Here is a 19,855-nt window from a genome sequence, read left to right on the forward strand (position 1 = left end):
GTCCCAGCATTTGGAAGGTGGAGGTAGGTGGATCACTGAGTTCGAGGTCGCCCTGAGACTACATAGCGAATTCCAGGGCAGCCTGGACTAGAGTGAGACCCTTCCTGGAAAAACCAAAGAAAAGAAAAGAAATCCGGATAGCTCGGCTGGAGTGCTTCTGGGGCAGGAGTGAGCCACAAGCAAAGGTCTTCTAGGCAGGGGGACAGCAGGAGCATACAGGGGGGAAGCCAGCAGCAGGGGTACGTGGAAAGAAGGGGGACAGGAGCTGGGGTGAGATCGCAGCCGGCCAAAAAGAGACCTGGACCCCACGTCGCAGGCCACGCGGAGTGGCAGTGCAGGAGACGTCACAGCTGGCAGGGGCCGCGGCTAGCCGGCGTGCGGACAGAGCAGCTCAGCCCTGCGGCGGAGACGCCTCGGTCACCTCTTTTCCTTGTCCTTGCCTCGTAAGCTTCCAATAAACATGGCATGGGATTAAGTCAACTGGCTCCTCAAACACTCCCTCACTCCCCTCATGTTGTCTTCCCCACAGGAAGACTTTCGGGGTCCAGGGACAGGAGGGGCACCAAACTGCTAAGGGAGCACCCCCCCCCCCGGGTCTTCCTATACCACACCACTAAACAGACTTCATTGTATCTGTGTGTTATTTTTATTTTCTTTGCTTTGGTCTATACAAAAAGAAAACAACAACAACCAATAACCAAAAACATAAAGCGGTCATAATACAACTCTGCGGAGCCTCGCCCCCTTCCCTCGGCACCCTCTGTGGCTGCCAATGGGGGGGGGGGGATCTGAAACAGGAAGGGGAAGCAAAGCCCCTCACCGCACACCAGAGGGGTCAGCAAGAGCACTTCTGTGGGTCAGTTGGGCCAGTGTGGGGCAGGGCGGGAGGGAGCCCCCCCCCACCAGAGGGGCACAGCGATTGAGCACGGTGCAGAGGCAGAGGAGAGAGTCAGGTTTCTGGAGCCAAGACTGTCCCTCCAATATCTCTGCCAGGCTCCCCTGGAAGGTCCCTGAAGTTTTTGAGATAAGCTTTGGCTGTCAGGGTTTTCGGTTGGGGGGGAAGCCTTCCTGGACTCCCCAAGGATTCAGAACAAGTGGCTACTGGAGTTCAGTGAGAAAAATCAGCCCCAGAAGAAACCAAAGTCTTGTGGGGTCCAGGTTGCTGGAGATGGACAGACAGGGAAGGTGACTGGGTACGTGTGGAGGGGGAGACCAGCGGGTGGCTGAGTATGAAGCTTCAGTGACCAGAGCCATGGGGGCAGGGAGGGAGTGTTGGTCCTGGACCCACAGGCCAGGACAGAAAAGCAAGAGCAGACCACCACCCCAAGAAACCCTACAGAGGACCTCTGGAGGCGCAAGTTCAGCAGGAAGTCGGGGCACACCTCAGGCACTTTTCTGTCTTGTCTCACCGCCTCCCAGGTGAGGAACTGCGCCTACGGGAGATAAGACACAGGGGGTCAGCGGCTCAGCGGGACACTGCGCCCCCGGGGAGCACAGCCCCCTTTGGGGCACCTACCCACCACCGCAGAAAGACTGGTGTCTTTTCTTAGGAAGAAGTCACTGGAGGGATAGGACACCAAGCAAAAGTGTAATAATAAGAAAGAGCCGGGCGTGGTGGCGCATGCCTTTAATCTCAGCACTCGGGAAGCAGAGGTAGGAGGATTGCCGTGAGTTCGAGGCCACCCTGAGACTACAGAGTGAATTCCAGGTCAGCCTGGGCTACAGCGAGACCCTACCTCGAAAAACCAAAAGAAAAAAAAAAAAGGAGGAGGAAGAGCTGGCCATGGTGATACAGGCTGGGTGGAAGCCCAGCTACTCAGGAAGCTGAGGTGGGAGAATCCCAAGTTCACGGTCTGACTGGACAACTTAGTGAGTCCTTGCCTCAAAATAAAAAGTAAATAACAGCAGGGCATCTCGTTCAGGGTTAGCACACGAGCATCGACTGGGTTCTAGGTTTAGTCCCTAGTACCACAGGGGGAAAGAAGAAGAAGAAGAGGAGGAGGAGGAGGAAGAAGGGAAGGAGAGAGGAAGGGAGGAAAGGGTGGTGCTGGGCAAGTGGTTCACACCTGCAATCCCACTAACTGAGAGACTGAGGAAGGGAAATAGCAACAAGTTTGGAGCCAGTCATTTTTTGTTGTTGTTGTTGTTTTTGTTTTGTTTTTGGAGATATGGTCTTGCTCTAGCTCAGACTGATCTAGAATTCACTATGTGGTCTCAGAGTGGCCTTGAACTCTCGGCGATCCTCCTACCTCTGCCTCCCGAGTGCTGGGGTTAAAGGCGTGCGCCACCACGCCCGGCAAGACAGCCAGTCTTAATAATAATTGTAATACTAAAGTGGGCCAGAGCACGCATGACGTGGGGAGATCAGCAACACAGAACTCGAACGCTCCTTCCACCCACAAGAGCCGAGTTCCAGCAGAGAAATGGGAAGGCCCTCATCAGAAGGATATGGGGGGGGGGGATAGGAGAGAGGGAAAGAGGAGAGAGGGAGATAATAAAGAGAGAGAGAGAAGAGTAGACTTTCCACAGCCACAGTGGCAGGCACAAAGTGGACCACGAGACAAAAGGAGCCTTACTGGGGTGCAGCCCGCTAAGCCAGCATGTGGTCGGCGGTGGGGTAGGGGGGCCTGAGGCCATCACTGTAGGTATCCATGGGGTAGTCCCCATCCATGTCCATGTGCATATCCAGGGGGTCCATGGGCACATCGCTGGAGTACATGGGGCGGTAAGTAGCATCCATGTCTGGGGAAAAGGAGGAGAGCTTGTTCAGAGGTCTGAAGGCCACCCATGGTGGGGAGGGAGGCCTGGGGAGCCCACATCCACCTCCTCTACCCCGTCCACCACCAGGGCCCTGATTTCCTCCCCGAAGTCCTAGAGCAGGGTTGTCTAGACTGGAACACAGACGGCGACTCCCCAGCTGGTGGCCACCACGTCTCCCCTTCCCTCCCACCCACACGGCTCCCCGGCACCGGGGATGGATCAGGCTTGGAGAGCTTCCCACACTCACCATCTGCGTAGGGCTCGTTGATGGGGATCATGCTCTGGGCCTGTGGAAGGATGGGGGGCGCGGGAGAGAGGGAGGGCAGTGTGAAAATGCACCCTGGCCTGCTCTCAAGCCAGAGGTGGGGAAGTTTCTAACAAGGGGGCAGGGTAAAGAGGAGGCCCCCACAGGGGAAGAAGAGAATGGATTCACGTCCTTGGCCTCTCCCCCAGGTAGAGGTCGTAATGTTTAGGGGGTGCTACTGATCAGAGCTGCTCTGGGAACAGGGCGAGGGGGGTGAGGGGAGGGAACTGGAGAAAGGGCACAACCTACTTACTCCCTAGCACCTGGGTGCAAATGAGAGCAAGGCAACCTGGGCCGGGGGTGTAGCTCAAGGGCAGAACATCTACCTAGCATGCCAAAGGCATGTTCCATCCCCCCCCCCAAAAAAAAAGGTTAAAAGGCTGGAGAGATGGCTTAGCGGTTAGGCGCTAGCCTGTGAAGCCTAAGAACTCATGTTCCAATCTCCAGGTCCCACCTACGTAAGCCCGATGTACCGTGATGCAAGCACGCAGTGACACACCTGCACACAAGGGGGCGCACGCATCTGGCGTTTCCAGAGGCTGAAGGCCCTGGCACACCCATTCTCTCTCTCTCTGCTTCTCTCTCTCTCTCAAATAAATAAATATTTTTTTAATACAAAATAAGGGCTGGAGAGATGGCTCAGCAATTAAGGCACTTGCCTGCAAAGCCTAAGGTAAGGACCCAAGTTCAATTCCCCAGTGCCCACATAACAACCAGACGTACAAGGTAAGGCATGTGTCTGGAACTCATTTGGGGTGGCTAGAGGTCCTGGTGTGGCTCTTTCTCTCTTAATCTCTTTCTCAAGTAAATAAATTTAAAAAAATTTAATACAAAATAAGACTGGAAAGACTATGGCTGGGTGTGGCGGTACACACCTTTAATCCCAGCACTTGTGAGGCAGAGGTAGGAAGATTACCATGAGTTCAAGGCCAGCCTAGGACTACATAGTGAGTTCCCGGTCAGCCTGGGCTAGTGTGAGACCATACCTTAAAATAAATAAACAAACAAACAAACGCCAGAGGTAGGTGGATCGCCGTGAGTTTGAGGCCACCCTGAGATTACATAGTGACTTCCAGGTCAGCCTGGGCTAGAGTGAGACCCTACCTCGAAAAAAAAAAAACAAAAAAACAAGTGACCAGAAAGATTGCAGATAAAGCTCAGTGGTAGCATGCTTCCTCTGGGTTCAAACACCAGCAATGCAAACACAACAAAAGCCACAAAATAAGGTCAGGAGTTCAAGACCACTCTGGACTACATGAGACCCTGTCTCAAAATAAAATAAAATAAAATAATCTTTCTCAGTACTTGGGAGGCTGAGGAAGGAGGGTTGCCATAAATTCAAGGCCAACATGAGGCTACAGAGTGAGTTCCTGATCAGTTTGTGATAGAGTGGGACCCTGCCTTGAAACAAACAAAACAAACTTTTAAGGTTAGAAAGATGGCTTAGCAGTTAAAGCGCTTGTCTGCAAAGCCAAACGACCAAGCAGTTCAATCTCCCCAGGACCCACATAGGCCAGATGCACAAGGTGGTACATGTGTCTGGAATTTGTTTGCAGTGGCTGGATGCCGTGGTATACCCATCCTTTCTCTCTCAAATAAACAAATCAATAAAAATAGAGTAAACTTAAAAAAACAGCCAGGCATGATGGTGCATAGCTTTAAACCCAGCACTCGGGAGGCAGTGGTCGGAGGATCGCCATGTGTTCGAGGCCACCCTGAGACTCCATAGTTAATTCCAGGTCAGCCTGGGCCAGAGTGAGACCCTACCTCAAAAACAACAACAACAACAATAACAAAACAAATCTTTGAAATCGAGCTGATTGAAACCTAGCCTCCTGGAAGTCTGCCTGTGCAGCGTCATGCAGACCCACCCCGATACTCACAGCCTCCCAAGCGGCGGGGTCGTGCTTGAACAGCGAGTTGGTGAGTTCCACAGACACCCGCTTACGGTAATCTGGGTTCTTGTCCTCGGAGATGCGGAACAGGACGGCGGCGGCGTAGGTGGCTGAGCAGAGAGGAAGGCCTGAGTGCAAGGCTGCCGCCGTGGCCACAGCTGGAGGAACGAGGCCGGCCTCCTCCCTCCCACGCTGGCCCCCGGCACAGCCACTCACCGGTGCCCTCGTTGCGGGAGTGCAGCAGCTCCATGAGCGGGGCCGAGGCTCCCTCAGCATCGATGGCATCCGCCGCCTCCTTGTCCTGGGCCAGTTCACACAGAACCCCGGCAGCCACACGCTGGATGTTTTCCACTGACGAGTACAGGAGCTGGAGACAGCACGGGCGTGCAGGTGAGGAGAGAGGCAGGCTGCTAGTGCGCTTGCAGCCCTGACCAGCTCTGCCCCGGCTTTAACACAGGCTCACGCCAGAAAAAGTGGATGGGCTGGAGACATGGTTTAGTGGTTAAGGCACTCGCCTGCAAACTCTAAGGACCCGGGTTCAATTCCCCATGTCTGGAGGTTTGCAGTGGCTGGAGACTCTGCCATGCCCATTCTTTCTCTATCTGCCTTTCTCTCTCTCTCTCTGTCTCTCAAAGAAATAAATTTTAAAAATATACTTTTTAAAAAAGGGAAAACTCAGAAAAGCATAAAGAAAAGGGGGAAAAAAAGCCAAGCGTGGTACACACCTTTAATTAGGAGGCAGAGGTAGGAGGCTCGCTGTGAGTTCAAGGCCACCCTGAGACTATATAGTGAATTCCAGGTCAGCTTGGACTAAAGCGAGACCCTACCTCAAAAAAAGGGTGGGGGGGCTGGAGGGATGGCTTAACAATTAAGGCATTTGTGCCTGCAAAGCCGAAGGACCCAGGTTTGATTCCCCAGGACCCACATTAGCTAGATGCACAAGGGGCCGCACACTGGAGTTCATTTGCAGTGGCTGGAGGCCCTGGTGCACCCATTCATTCATTCTCTCTCTCTCTTTTCCTCTCCCTCTTTATCAAATAAATAAATTAATTAAAAAACAAACTGAATGCTAAAAAATAAAAAAGGAAAAAGCCACAAATTGATATGACACAATCTCTAATATACTGGCATACTCCTAATGTACTTTTAAAAAATTTTTAAGTTTATTTATTAACTTATAAGAGAGAGAGAGGCAGATAGAGAATGGGAGCGCCAGGGCCTCTAGCCACTGCAAATGAACTCCAGACACATGCATCACCTTGTGCATCTGGCTTTATGTGGGTCCTAGGGAATCGAACCTGTGTCCTTAGACTTTGCAGGCAAGCACTTTAACCACTAAACAAACTCTCCAGCCCTAAGAATTTTATTTTATTATCCCTTGCTCAGTAACAACCTCCTCAACCAGCTTACTGACAACAGGCAACTGTCACTGAGAACAGCGTAAGATGCCCTAATAATTTTTTTTTTTTTTTATAATTTACTTACTAGCAAGAGAGCACCAGAGAATAAATTAGCACACTAGGGCCTCTATCCATTGCAAATGAGCTCCAGAAGCACGCACCACTTTGTGTATCTGGTTTTATGTGAGTACTGGGGAACTGAACCCAGGCCATCAGGTTTTGCAAGCAAGTGTCTTTAACTGCTGAGCCATCTCTCCAGCTTTTTTTTTTTTGAGGTAGGGTCTCACTTTAGCTCAGGCTGACCTGGAACTCACTATGTAGTCTCAGGGTGGCCTCGAACTCATAGCGATTCTCCTACTTGGGAGGTGATTCTGCCTCCTGAGTGCTGGGATTAAAGGTGTGCACCACTACATCTAATTTTGCTTTTGATTATTTTTGGAGGTATAGTCTCACTCTGGCTCAGGCTGACCTGGAATTCACTATGTAGTCTCAGGGTGGCCTTGAACTCACAGTGATCCTCCTACCTCTGCTTCAGAGTGCTGAGATTAAAGGCTTGCGCCACCATGTCCAGCTTTGATTTTTTTTGAGACAGCATCTAATATAGTCCAGGCTGGCCTCAAACTCACTTTGTAACTAAGGCTGATCTGTAACTCCTGATCCTCTGTCTCCACTTCCCCACAGCAGATATTTCTGCATGTCTGGCCCACACCTCCCAATCACATGGCTTCTTGGCAATGGCCAGGGGCAGGTTTTCTGCCTACCTGCCCTGAACTCACCTGTACAAACAGGGGGATGGTGTTGAGCCGGAAGATCTCCATGCGGTTCATGGGATCCCGGGCAAGGATGTGCAGGGCTCCAGTGCAGCCCTCCACGATCTCCTCCATCCTCACACCGTCCTGCATGAGAGGGGACACGCAGAGGGGAGTAGGTGACTTTTGGACAAAGCTACAACCCCTCCCCAACCACGACTCCAGAAAGTCCACAGGCCGCTAGTTGGCACCAATCATCCCTCTCCACTCGTACACACGCAGACAGTGCGGACATGCTGGCTCGCTTCCCCAGAAGCCACCGCAGCAGCCACCAGGCTCACTTACCGTATAGGGCTGTTGGGTTCCTGCTGCCACATGGCGCTGGGCATCCTGGTGGGCCTTGACCAACAGCTGGACGAGGCGGGGAATGACCGCTGCCTCCTGCAGTGGGGCATGGTTGGCTGGGCACAGGGCCAAATTTCGGATCAGGCCGATGGTTGCCTGGCAAGAAAGGGAGGGGGGCATTCCTTAAACAACTGGAGGATCCCAGCTTCAGGCCTCACTCCTTTTCCCCCGTCATCTTCTTGGTATCCCAGGCTGAAAGCAAGCACACTGGAAGATTCACAGAACAAGATCCCTGATTCCATCAGACCTGGAGATCCTCGTGTCTCTCTTTTTTTTTTAAGATTTATTTTTATTTATTTATTTATCAGAGAGAATGGGCACACCAGGGCCTTTATCCACTGCAAAGGCACTCCAGATGCATGCGCCATCATGTGCATCTGGCTTACATGGGACCTGGAGAATCAAACCTGGGTCCTTAGGCTTCCCAGGCAAGCACTTTAACTGCTAAGCCATCTCTCCAGCCCCTCGTGTCTAACTCTTATCAGCTCCACTGAAATGACATGCCGTTCTTGAACATTCCACAAGCCCCCACACCCTCCCTGTCTCTGTGAACCCACCCACAGATAAGACACCATGGTTTTGCCAGGTCCAGCTCTGGTTAGCAAGAAGTGTCCCCTAGGGCAAACCCCAAAGCCTCCTGCTGGATGATACTCATATTGTAATTAACCTCAGGGGACAGCTCCAAGACGAGGTCCCCTCCACAAGACTCACAAGAGCCATTCAGGCCACCCAGAGCGCCTCAGTGTCTGGCAGCGCAATCTGTCATCTCATCTGATGTTCAAAACAGGGAGTGGGGAGGGCAGAGATGGGAGTCATATGAGAGCCCAGGACGGCGCACAGGGCAGATGCCATGCTCAGATGACTCGTTACTTAGCAGCCGGGTCAGAATGCAAACACCACCCCTGTGTCAGGCTTGCAGCAGGGATCACACAGCAAGAAGGGATCACATGCTGACATTTTTTGGTGTGTGTGTGTGTGTGTGTGTGTGTGTGTGTGTGTGTGTGTGTGTGCAGGTGTGCACACCCTGTGTACATGTGTGTGGAGGCCAGAGGGAGATGTCTGGTGACCTCTTCTGTTGCTCTTCCACCTCATTTCCCTAAGACACTTTCTCACTGAGCCGGCTTGACCAGGGAACCTCAGTGATCCTCCTGCCTCTGCTCCCCTAGGACTGGGCTTTTTACGTGCGTTCTAGGGATTGAACTCGGGTCCGCAAGTTTGTGTAGCAAGGGTTCTTACCCATGGTCATCTCCCAGCTCCCTGGCACTTCTTTTTCTCTATATTTATTTATTTATTTAGAGATAGGGGCTACTTTGTTTTGTGACACACAGTCTTGTTTTATAACCCAAGCTGGCCTTAATTTACAATCCTCCAGCTTCAGCCTCTTGAGTCCTGAAAGATTACAGCTGCTAGATTATTTTTTCCTAAATTTTTTAAAATATAGGGAGGGAGAATGGGCGCGCCAGGGCCTCCAGCCACTGCAAACGAACCCCAGATGCATGCGCCCCCTTGTGCATCTGGCTCACGTGGGTCCTGGAGAATTGAACTGGGATCCTTTGGCTTTGCAGGCAGACGCCTTAACCGTTAAGCCATCTCTGCAGCCCAGCTGCTAGATTGTTAAATTCAATATATATAACCACTTAGAGCCATTCTTAAGGCACCTAAAACTTAGAGGGAGAAAAGCTGGCTCCTGTGCTCACTCACGAGACCCTTGCTTGTGGTAGCCATAAGCCGCCTCATTCTCTGCGACCAGATGTCACTTTGCCTTGGGCTTTTATCCTTGTTTTACAACCAGACAGACAGACAGACAACACACACAACCCCTTCCCCAGGCAATGATTCTGATCTGTGGTCACAGGCGTTATCCACCGTGGCACTGGTCTTCCCCGGGCAGTAATTCTGTCCCTCGCGTGTCCCTCCCCTCCGCCGTGTCCCTCCCCTCCGCCGCTCCATCAAGGACATAATGCGTCTCTTACAGCTAGCTGTCTACCAGGCGGCCCCTGGGGAGACCCCTCCTCCACTCCTGACTTCCTATGGCAGGGACTGTGTTCCCTGTTCCCAGCATCCTCTCTCCCCCTTATCTTTTTTAAATTTTTTGTTGTTGTTGTTGTTTATTTTTCTATTTATTTGAGAGCGACAGAGAGAGAGAGAGAGAGAGTATGGGTGTGCCAGTGCCTCCAGCCACTGCAAACGAACTCCAGATGCATGTGCCACCTCATACATCTGGCTTACATGGGTCCTGGGGAATTGAGCCTCGAACCGGGGTACTTAGGCTTCACAGGCAAGTGCTTAACCGCCAAGCCATCTCTCCAACCCCCTCCACCTTATCTTTTTTTTGTTGTTTATTTTTTGGGTTTTTTTTTTTTTTTTTTTTGACATAGTCTCACTCTAGCTCAGGCTGACCTGGAAGTCACTATATAGTCTCAGGGTGACCTCGAACTCACGGCGATCCTCCTACCTCTGCCTCCCAAGTGCTGGGATTAAAGGCGTGCTAGCTAGCCAAGGCGCTATACTCCTGTGATCCCAGCACTCAGGAGCCTGAGGCAGAAGTTACTGCAAGTTCAAGTCCAGCCCCCATTACCCAATAAGACCTTATCTTTAAAACACAGATGAACAAACAACAGAAAATCTGGAACTCTGGAGCAGAAGTAGCCCAGAGGTCAAAACCGCTCCGTGGGAGACCAACCATTTTCTGTGCTTCCTGAGCTGCTGTGGGTTTTTTTTGGGGGGGGGCGGGGGGGTCTCTTCATGACAACAGCTTTGCCTACACCCCTACGGTGGCAACCCTGTGTAGGGAGCTACCCTCTTCTAGTTCCCACGCAGCGGGGCGGCAGCTGGCAGGCAGAGTTGTGGCAGTCTGTACAGCGTCCTCCATAGCCTCTTGTGTCTGTGGCTGAGCCTCATCTCCAATCCCCAGCTGGTGGCAATTTGAGAGGTGGAGCCGTGCTGAGGGAAGTGTCTCTTGGGGTGCCCCCCCCCCGCCAGAGTGCAACTCACTCCTCTGCTGCTGTTGTGACAAGATATGACGCCCAGCTTCTATGCTGTTGTGCTTTCCCTTCCACGACGAAAACCTCCCCATGACACCATAAGCCGAAATATACCCTCTGCCTCCATGAGTTGATTTCAGTTGGGTATTTCGTCCCAGCGATAAGAAGGTAACTGCAGCCGGGTGGCGTGGTGGCTCACGCCTTTAATCCCAGCATTTAGGAGGCACAGGTAGGAGGACTGCCGTGAGTTCAAGGCCACCCTGAGACTACGTAGTGAATTCCAGGTCAGCCTGGGCTAGAGTGAGACCCTATCACCAAAAAAAAAGAAAACACCAAGGAGATGGTAACCTAACAGGAGTACCTTGACCAGTGGCCACTGGTTGGGCTGGTTGAGCAACTTGACAATGGCCGGGATGCCATAGTTCAGGCGCACAGAGTTTTGGGCCATCTCAGCCTCGGGGTGGCGGCTGGTGAGGTGGCGTAGGGCACAGACGGCAGGCTCCGTGATGTCGTCCTTGTCGCCGGCACGCAGGATGGCGTGGATGAGCGCCTCCACACCGCTGTTCTGGGTCACCAGGGTCTTGTTCTTGCTGTTGTTGCAGGTCAGGTTGGAGAGGGTACCCGTGGCACAGGTGAGGACGTTGACATCATCCACACTCAGCTGATTGACCAGGATCTTCAGCACGCTCTCCAGGCCCTCCTGAGGGACAGGGAGGGTACAGAGAGTAAGGGACGCGCCAGCTCCAGATGTCCTTCCCAGTAGGTCCAAGGGGAATGGACGGCCTGAAGGGTTCAGCCTACTCCGCCTGTGGGTGCTTTAGAACCTTCACCGCCACACCTGTCCATCCCCTGTGGGCAGGTGTTTCTAGCCCCTGCAGCAGTTAAGACCCTGAGGTCCAGAGAGGGTGAGGATCTGCCCACAGACCCACAGCTGCAGACTGGGTCCAATCTCAGGCCTGCCTCTATTTCCCATGCTCATTCCACTATGCCATGCGTCTCACCCCAGGGTGCTCGGAATTAGCCAGAGCCCAGCTCAGATAAACAGTGTGTCTACTAAACCGGGCGTGGTGGCACATGCCTTTAATCCCAGCCCATGGGAGGCAGAGGTAAGAGGATCCCCGAGAGTTCAAGGCCACCCTGAGACTATGTAGTGAATTCCAGGTCAGCCTGGGCTAGAGTGAGACCCTACCTCAAAAAAAAAAAAAAAAAAAAAAAGGCTGGAGAGACGGCTTAGCAGTTAAGGTGTTTGCCTGCAAATCCAAAGGATCCCGGTTCGACCCATGTAAGCCAGATGCAGAAGGCGGTGCACACATCTGGAGTTCGTTTGCAGTGGCTGGAGGCCCTGGCGCGCCCATTCTCTCCCTCTCTTCTCTCTCTCCTCTCTCTCTCTCTCTGTCGCTCAGTGGTTACCTGCTTCAGTCATCAGCTAACCACATGCTTCTCACCTTTGCTGTGCCTTCCCTGCCCCCCAAGAAACATCCCCTAACTCAAGAAGCCTGACTTCTCACGAGGGGAGTCCTATGGGCCTTGTGACGGGGGAAAAGTAAAGAGAGACTCCAGGCTTTGCAAGCACAGCCCAGGGTTCAAATTCCAGCTCTGCCATTTACTCGCCACTGCTGTTCCTGAGCTCCCAGGGCCGCATCGTGGTCTACAGCCACAGGCAGCTGAAGAGTCAGGTGAGCTCGGTCAGGAGCCGTGCCGGGCACCAGCCCCTCTGGTGAGGGTACTTGCTTGGCAGTGACAAGCAGGCACAGGGACAACGCTCTGCTTGCAGGAGGGGCTTGGGAACTTGTTCAGAGGCTGCACTTGCTTTAGTTGGGTGTCTCACCAGTAGCACGTGGCGGCACTCGCCCCAGGGTCCAGGCCCCCGTTATTCCATGACCACTTCCCGAATCCCAGCTTCACGATGTCAGCCCTTCTCCTTTTCCCTTCCTGAGCTCCTGGCAGGGTGGGAGCCTCTGGCTAAAGGGATGAGGGCTGTTGGCACCTTTCTAGCCTCAGCCACAAGGAGGACGAAGACCTGGAGACCCCAAAGGTCACACGCCCCGATAAGAGGCCGACAATGTGGTTGAAAAGGTTGGCTCAGGCCAGGACCCCTCCCTCACCTGCTTGGTGGCCACGTCCGACAGATTGCGCAGAGTCCACAGGCAGTTCTGCACCAGGCGGGGGCTGTTGCTTGTCAGGTGTTTGCCCAGAGCCTGCATCCCACCTGGGGTGCGGGAACAGGGGTCTTGTCAGCCACGGGAGAGTCAGGTCGACTGCGGCAGGCTGACGGGTAGAACCTTCGCCCTGACCCTCGCAGCCCAAGTGGCCACGGTGGTCAAGGCCAGCACACTCACCGGCCTCCACGATGGCAGGCTTGTTGCTGGGACACACGGAGAGCACCTTGAGCACGCGGCTCGTGGTCCAAAGCAGCTTCTCATAGCTGTAGTTCCGCATGATCTGCACCAGCGCCTGGGGCCCTCCGTTGGCCAGGATGATCAACTGTGTGAGACAAAGAACTTAGCAAGGAAGAGGGGACATGGGACGGAGCTGTCATTACCAAGCTTCCGCTAAAGCCTGAATGGCTCTCAATACTATCATAAAAGCCAAAACTCTGAGATGCCAGCACGGATGTGGCAAACGTATACTCTCAGCCATTGCCACAGATGGCACTGGAAATTAGGAGCGTCCTTTCAGAAAGTGATCTGAGCAGCTGGGCACAACTTTAAGTATTAAAACCTCTCCAGCCAAAGAAGTGACTGAAGTACTGAGTAACATCTTGATCACACCTTCCAAGGCTCAGGGTCTAATGCGGAAGAGGTGGCAGAAAGAAATGTAAGAGCCAAAGGAAGGGTAGGACTCCTTACAACGTGCTCCTCCAGACACAAAATGGCCTGGATATCCATGGCCTCACAGTGCCCGACACTACCTACACAAGACCATCATAAGAGGAGAAAAAGATCATGACATCAAAATAAAAGAGAGACTGATTGAGATGGGGAGGGGATATGATGGAGAACGGAATTTCAAAGGGGAAGGTAGGGGAGGGAAGGTATTACCATGGGTTATTTTTTATAATCATGGACAATGTTAATAAAAATTGAGACAAAAAAAAAAAACCTCTCCAGCTGGGTGTGGTGGTGCACGCCTTTAATCAGCACTCGGGAGGCAGAGGTAGGAGGATCGCCGTGAGTTCAAGGCCACCCTGAGACTACATAGTGAATTCTAGGTCAGCCTGGGCCAGAGTGAGACCCTACGTCAAAAAAAAAAAAAAAAAGAAAAAAGAAAGAAAGAAAGAAAGAAAGAAAGAAAGAATACTTTTACAGCATGAGTGCCTGAGACTACCTGAGTTCTAGCTCCAGCACCCACATAAATAGCTGGGCATGGCCACACATGCCTGTAATCCTGGTCCTATGGGGAGCAGAGACCAGGGAATTACTGGGGCTCATGAAAATAACAGCTCCAGTTTCAGAGAGAGACTCATTTTAGCCCCACCGATAAAATCTGTTTTCACTCTAAGAAAAGCTGTGCCCAGAGCTGGAGAGATGGCTTAGTGGTTAAGGCGCTTGCCTGCGAAGCCTAAGGACCGGGTTCAACTCCCTAGAACTCACGTATATATAATGAATTCCAGATCAGCCTGGGCTACAGCAAAACCCTACCTTGAAAAAAAACCAAAAAACATAAACAATCAAACAAACAAAATCCAATACAATAAAATTTAAAAATTAAGGGAGAAATTGGCAGCATGCTTTCCTAAGAACTACGTCTGGATTGCTCTCTACCATTAAAGAGGGTGTTTTTGTTTTTTGGTTTTTTGAGGTAGGGTCTCACTCTGATCCAGGCTAACCTGGAATTAACTATGTAGTCTCAGGGTGGCCTAGAATTTACAGCGACCCTCTTACCTCTGCCCCCAGAGGGCTGGGATTAAAGTTATGCACCACCACGCCCAGCTTTTGTTGCTTTTTAAATATATATATATAGTTACTTATTTATTTAAGAGAGAAAGAGGGAGAGAGAGGAAGAGGCAGATAGAGCGAATGGGCACACGAGGGCCTATAGCCACTGCAAATGAACTCCAGACACATGCGCCACCTTATGTATCTGGCTTATGTAGGTACTTGGGCATCGAACCTGGGTCCTTAGGTTTCGCAGGTAAGTGCTAAGCTAAGCTATCCCTCCAGCCCAAAATGATAGACAACTGTCTGTCTGTTTGTTTGTTTATTTATTTATTTGTGGGCTGGAGGGATGGCTTAGTGGTTGCGTTTGCCTGTAAAGTCAGAGGACCCATGTTTGACTCCCCAGGACCCACGTTAGCCAGATACATAAGGGGGTGCACGCACCTGGAGTTTGTTTGCAGTGGCTGGAAGCCCTTGTGCAACCATTCTCCCTCTCTCTCTCCCTGTCAAATGAATAAATAAAAGTATTTATTTATTTGCAAGGGGGGTCGAGAGAATATGGGTGCTACAGGGCCTCCAGCCACTGCAAACAAACTCCTGACGCGTGCACCCCCTTGTGCATCCGGCTGTACGTGGGTCCTGGGGAACTGAACCTGGGTCATTAGGCTTCACAGGCAAGTGCCTTAACTGCTGAGCCACCTCTCCAGCCCTCTTGTTTGCTTTTGAGACACGGTATCGTGTAGCACAAGCCCGCCTGGAATGGAACTATCCAGCTGACGTTAAGTTTCGGATCCTCCTGACCCCGACTCCCTGATTGCTGGGATTACAGGTGTTCAGCACCTCAACATGTTTAAACTGAGCTGAGGATCAAACCCAAGGAGTCTTGCACGCTAGACAAGCCATCTGCCACTGAGCTACGTCCCCAGCCTTCATGCTCCTTTTTTCTTATCCTCAAAATAATACCTCTGCAGCATTTCTGAAGGAACAGGACGAGACATAGTTCTCTACGCACGCACGCACGCACGCACGCACGCACGCACGCACGCACGCGCGCGCAGAGGAGACACGTCTTTGAGGGCAGCGGCCTGAGGCGTCAGGACGGTGGCGGGCCGGCCGCGGGCTCTGGCGGAGGGACCCACCTTGCTCTCCTGGTTGCCGTAGGCCAGGAGCTGCAGGCAGTCGGTGGTGATGGCCAGGAACTTGGGGTTGTTCTTGTTGAGCAGGGGCACCATCTTCTGCAAGCCGTCTGCCAGGCGCACCGCCATCTTGGCGCCCTCCTGGTACAGCAGCAGGTTGTGCAGCGTGGTGATGGCATAGAACAGGACAGACTCTACCGGGGAGCTGTGCGGTGGGTGAGGCTGGCGTGAGTCGACTGCCTCCGAGGACCTGATCTGAAGGCAAGCCGGGGACCCCCAGGAAGCCCACCCCATTATCCACCCCCGCCCCCCGTGAATACCCCTTTGTTAAATTCTCAAAGTCCTTTAACCCAGCCCCACTCCTTTTGTAGATTTTTTTTTTTTTTTTTTTTTGGTTTTTCGAGGTAAGGTCTCACTCTAGCCCAGGCTCACCTGGAATTCACTATGGAGTCTCAGGGTGGCCTCGAACTCACGGTGATCCTCCTATCTCTGCCTCCCGAGTGCTGGGATTATAGGCATGCGCCACCACGCCCGGCTTTTTTTTTTTTTTTTTTTTAATGAGGTGAGGTCTTGCTCAAGCCCAGGTTGACCTGGAAACCTCACTCTTTTTTGTATTCTAGTTTAGTTTAGTTTTTTGACGTAGGGCCTCACTCTGACCCAGGCTGACCTGGAATTCACTATGTAGTCTCAGGGTGACCTCGAACTCAGTAATCCACCTACCTCTGCCTCCTAAATGCTGGGATTAAAAGCATGCACTAGTACGCTCAGCTCCCACTCTTTTTTAAAAAAAATATTTTTATTTATTTGAAAAACAGAGTAGAGCTGGAGAGATGGCTCAGTAGTTAAAGTACTTGCCTTCAAAGCCTAAGGATCTAGGTTCAATTCCCCAGGACCCATGTAAGCCAGATGATACTAGGTGCTGCATATATCCACAGCTTGCAGTGGTCAGGGGCCCTGGTGCACCCATTCTCTCTCTCTCAAATAAATAAAATATTTTTTAAAAAGAAAAAAAAAAGAGAGGAAATATGAGCGTGCCAGCGCCTCTTGCCACTACCAATGAATTCCGGATGCAATCACCACTCTGTGCATCTGGCTTTATATGGGTACTGAAGAATCGAACCCTGGGCCTGCGGGCTTTACAAGTAAGCACTTTTTTAAGTTTTTCAAGGTAGGGTTTCGCTGTAGCCCAGGCTGACCTGGAATTCACTATGTAGTCTCAGGGTGGCCTTGAACTCACAACAATCCTCCTACCTCTGCCTCCCGAGTGCTGGGATTAAAGGTGTGCGCCACCATTAACTGCTGAGCCATCTCCCCAGCCTCACAACCCCACTCATACACAGAGCACAAGGTACATCTCTCCTACACCTGATCCTGAGCTCCTGCCTGATGCTACCTACCTACTAGGTCCGCTGGACAGCTTTCCTTAGAGAACCACATGGAAGGTCACATGTGAGAGGCATTCATTCATTCGACACCCTCGGGGAGCACCCGTCCAACATTAGTACAAAGCCAGGAGAGAAGAAAAGCTCAAGGGGGCCTCACAGAGCTGTTCCACCCCCCACCACCTACTCGTTAGTGCAACATTAACCGTGGTCAATGTCAGACACTCTTTTTTTTCCTCAGGAGGGGGTGTGTGTGTGTGTGTGTGTGGGCAAGAGCATGGCAGAGTGCATGTGTGGAGGTCAGACATCCTGGGCTTGGGGTGTCTGTCCTCAACAGTGAGCTTCACGTGGAGTCTGGGGACCTGAGCTCTGGTTGCCTGGCCAGGCTTGGCCCGCAAGCAGTTTTAACCACTGAGCCATCTCCTCAGGCTACCTTGTATCCCGACAGCCCCTGGCTCTTTACACCCCTGTCTCCTGCATATGCTGTGAGCAGCAAGCTCTGGGGACGGGAGGCAGGAGAGAGGCGAGCACCTGAGCATGCGGACCAAGGCTGGGATGCCACCGGACTTGAAGATGGCAAGCAGCCCCTCTCGATGGTGCGAGAGGTTGTGCAGGATGCTGGTGGTACAGCGGGCCGTGTCCAGGTCGCTGGTGTTCTGCATGGTGCGCACCACAGCGGCCACCAGCTGCGGCGAGCCCATCAAGGCCTTCCGCGATGCCTCCTTCTTGGACAGTTGGTTCACAATCATGGCCGCCTTGGTCACCACCACCTGGAGGGCAGGTGTGGGGGGAGGGGCATGAGCGGATGGCGCAGGCCCAGTTTCCATGGCTACGACACAGCTCAGGTGACCCGAGTGAGGCTCATGATGCTCATGACCACCTTCCCTTGGGGACACTTGAGTTCAGCCCACCCCACCCCTGGGCCCCTCACGGACCGGGTCCTCATCGTTGAGCAGTTTGGTGAGCTCGGGCAGAGCCCGGGTGGCCAGCTCGGCATCGTCCTGGTAGTTGATGAGATGCACAATGGCGGACTTGAGTAGCTGGGATGGCTCAGCCAGTCGTTGCAGGTTGGTGGTCTGTCCGTCCACCTGGGTGGCCAGCAGCAGTGAGCTGTCCTCGCCTGTCACACCTGGGCACATGGCCTCCCGGACCCGCTTGGCTCTGGCTGTTGTGGACATCTGGTATTCCAGGTCACCTAGGGGCACATGACATAGGGACTGAGCTACAGGAGGGGAGAAGGACACAGAGAATAACAAAAGTCATACAAATAGGGCTCTTGGGTTGCTTAGGCCCTGACCTAAGCCCAGGGCATCTTTCACAGTTCTGTCTCCAACCAGGGTCCTGGAGGATCACCAGTGCCTACATCTGTTTATAGCGTGGGATCCACTTAGTCTGTCCAGCCCAGGAAACGTGACAACTCAATGAGATCATAGTTGTGACTTGCTTTGAAAAGAAAAGATTCTTGCCTGACAACTATCATTATGAGAATGTCAGCAAAAATACAGAGAGAGCTGGGCGTGGTGGTACACACCTTTAATCCCAGCACTTGGGTGGCAGAGGTAGGAGGATCACTATGAGTTCAAGGCCACCCTGAGACTACATAGTGAATTCCAGGTCAGCCTAGGCTAGAGCCAGACCTTAACTTAAAAAAAGAAAAAGGGCAGAGGGATGGTTTAGCAGTTAAGGTGTTTGTTTGCAAAGCCAAAGGACCAAGGTTTGATTCCCCAGGACCCACATTAGCCAGATGCACAAGGGAGTGCATGCATCTGGAGTTTGTTTGCAGTGGCTGGAGGCTGTGGCACGCCCATTCTCTCTCTCTCGCTCTTCCTCTTTCTTCCTATTAAATAAGTAAAAATAAAATATTGAATATATGTACTCCTAGCACTTGGGAGGTGGACATAGGAAGATCAGAGGTCTAAGAACATTCTCTGATACACAGTGAGACCCTCTTTCACAAAAAAAAAGGGGGGTCTGGAGAGATGGCTTAGTGGTTAAGGTGTTTGCCTGAGAAGTCTAACAAACAACCTGAGTTCTATGCCCCAGTACCCACATAAAACCAGATGCACAAAGTGGCACATGTGACTGGAGTCCGTCTGCAGTGTCTATAGGCTCTGGTGTGCCCATTCTTTTTTTTTTCTTCTCTCTCTCTGCTTGCAAATAAATAAAGCTACAGAGATGGCTTGGTGGTTAAGGCAAATAAATAAATAAAGCTGGAGAGATGGCTTGATGGTTAAGGCACTTGCCTGCAAAGCCTAACCACCTGGGTTTGACACCCCAGTACCGCATAAAGCCAGATGCACAAAGTGGTACATGCATCTGGAGTTCATTTGCAGTGGCTCAAGGCCCTGGATTCCCATTCTCTCTCAATTTCTCTCTCTCTCTCTCCTTGCAAATAAGTAAATAAATTTTAGAAAAAAATTTAGGGCCAGAGACATAAATGGTTTAGCAGTTAAGGAACTTGCCTGCAAAGCCAAAGGACCCAGGTTTGATTCCCCAGGACCCAAATGAGCAGGCCAATGGCAATGAATAACGCATCTGACTACAATTCCCCAGGACCCATGTAAGCCAGGTACACAGGGTAAGGTGGCACATGCATTTAGAGTTTGTTTGTAGGGGCTGGAGGCCCTGGTGCACCCATTTTCTCCCTCTCTCTCTCTCTTTCTTTCTCTATGTGGCTCTTTCTCAAATAAATAAATATATTTTTTAAAACAGCTAATATTAGTTGGGCATGGTGTGCACGCCTTTAATCCCAGCACTCGGGAGGCAGAGATAGGAGGATCGTTATGAGTTCGAGGCCACCGTGAGACTACATAGTGAATTCCAGGTCAGCCCCTGGGATAGAGCAAGACCCTACCTTAAAAAAAAAAAAAGAAAAGAAAAAGTGCCTGTGGATGGGGGCGGTCAGGGAGGAGGCTAACAATGGTACCAACTTGATTGTATTCACTGATTACAAAACTAATAA

General features: G+C 51.9%; 1 protein-coding gene across 4 annotated transcripts in view; it reads right to left on the reverse strand.

The window, feature by feature from the left end:
* Positions 1–627: 627 nt before the first annotated feature.
* LOC101594357 (junction plakoglobin) overlaps positions 628–19,855 on the reverse strand; it is a 33,667-nt gene continuing 14,439 nt past the window's right edge. For 3 of the 4 annotated variants that reach the window (XM_045159270.1, XM_045159271.1, XM_045159272.1), the window contains exons 3-15: positions 17,829–18,115; positions 17,425–17,663; positions 15,515–15,716; positions 12,837–12,981; positions 12,603–12,706; positions 10,859–11,197; positions 7,454–7,609; positions 7,136–7,255; positions 5,176–5,326; positions 4,948–5,069; positions 3,008–3,047; positions 2,577–2,742; positions 628–1,433 (exon numbers count right to left, since the gene is read on the reverse strand). In XM_045159270.1, coding sequence (XP_045015205.1) covers positions 2,591–2,742; positions 3,008–3,047; positions 4,948–5,069; positions 5,176–5,326; positions 7,136–7,255; positions 7,454–7,609; positions 10,859–11,197; positions 12,603–12,706; positions 12,837–12,981; positions 15,515–15,716; positions 17,425–17,663; positions 17,829–18,115 — 2,057 coding nt within the window. In that variant the 3' untranslated portion in view covers positions 628–1,433; positions 2,577–2,590. The remainder of the gene's footprint in view (positions 1,434–2,576; positions 2,743–3,007; positions 3,048–4,947; positions 5,070–5,175; positions 5,327–7,135; positions 7,256–7,453; positions 7,610–10,858; positions 11,198–12,602; positions 12,707–12,836; positions 12,982–15,514; positions 15,717–17,424; positions 17,664–17,828; positions 18,116–19,855) is intronic. The other variant, XM_045159273.1, reaches the window with a different exon arrangement.

This window comes from Jaculus jaculus, chromosome 9, assembly GCF_020740685.1.
Source record: "Jaculus jaculus isolate mJacJac1 chromosome 9, mJacJac1.mat.Y.cur, whole genome shotgun sequence".
Classification (NCBI taxonomy): Eukaryota; Metazoa; Chordata; class Mammalia; order Rodentia; family Dipodidae; genus Jaculus; species Jaculus jaculus.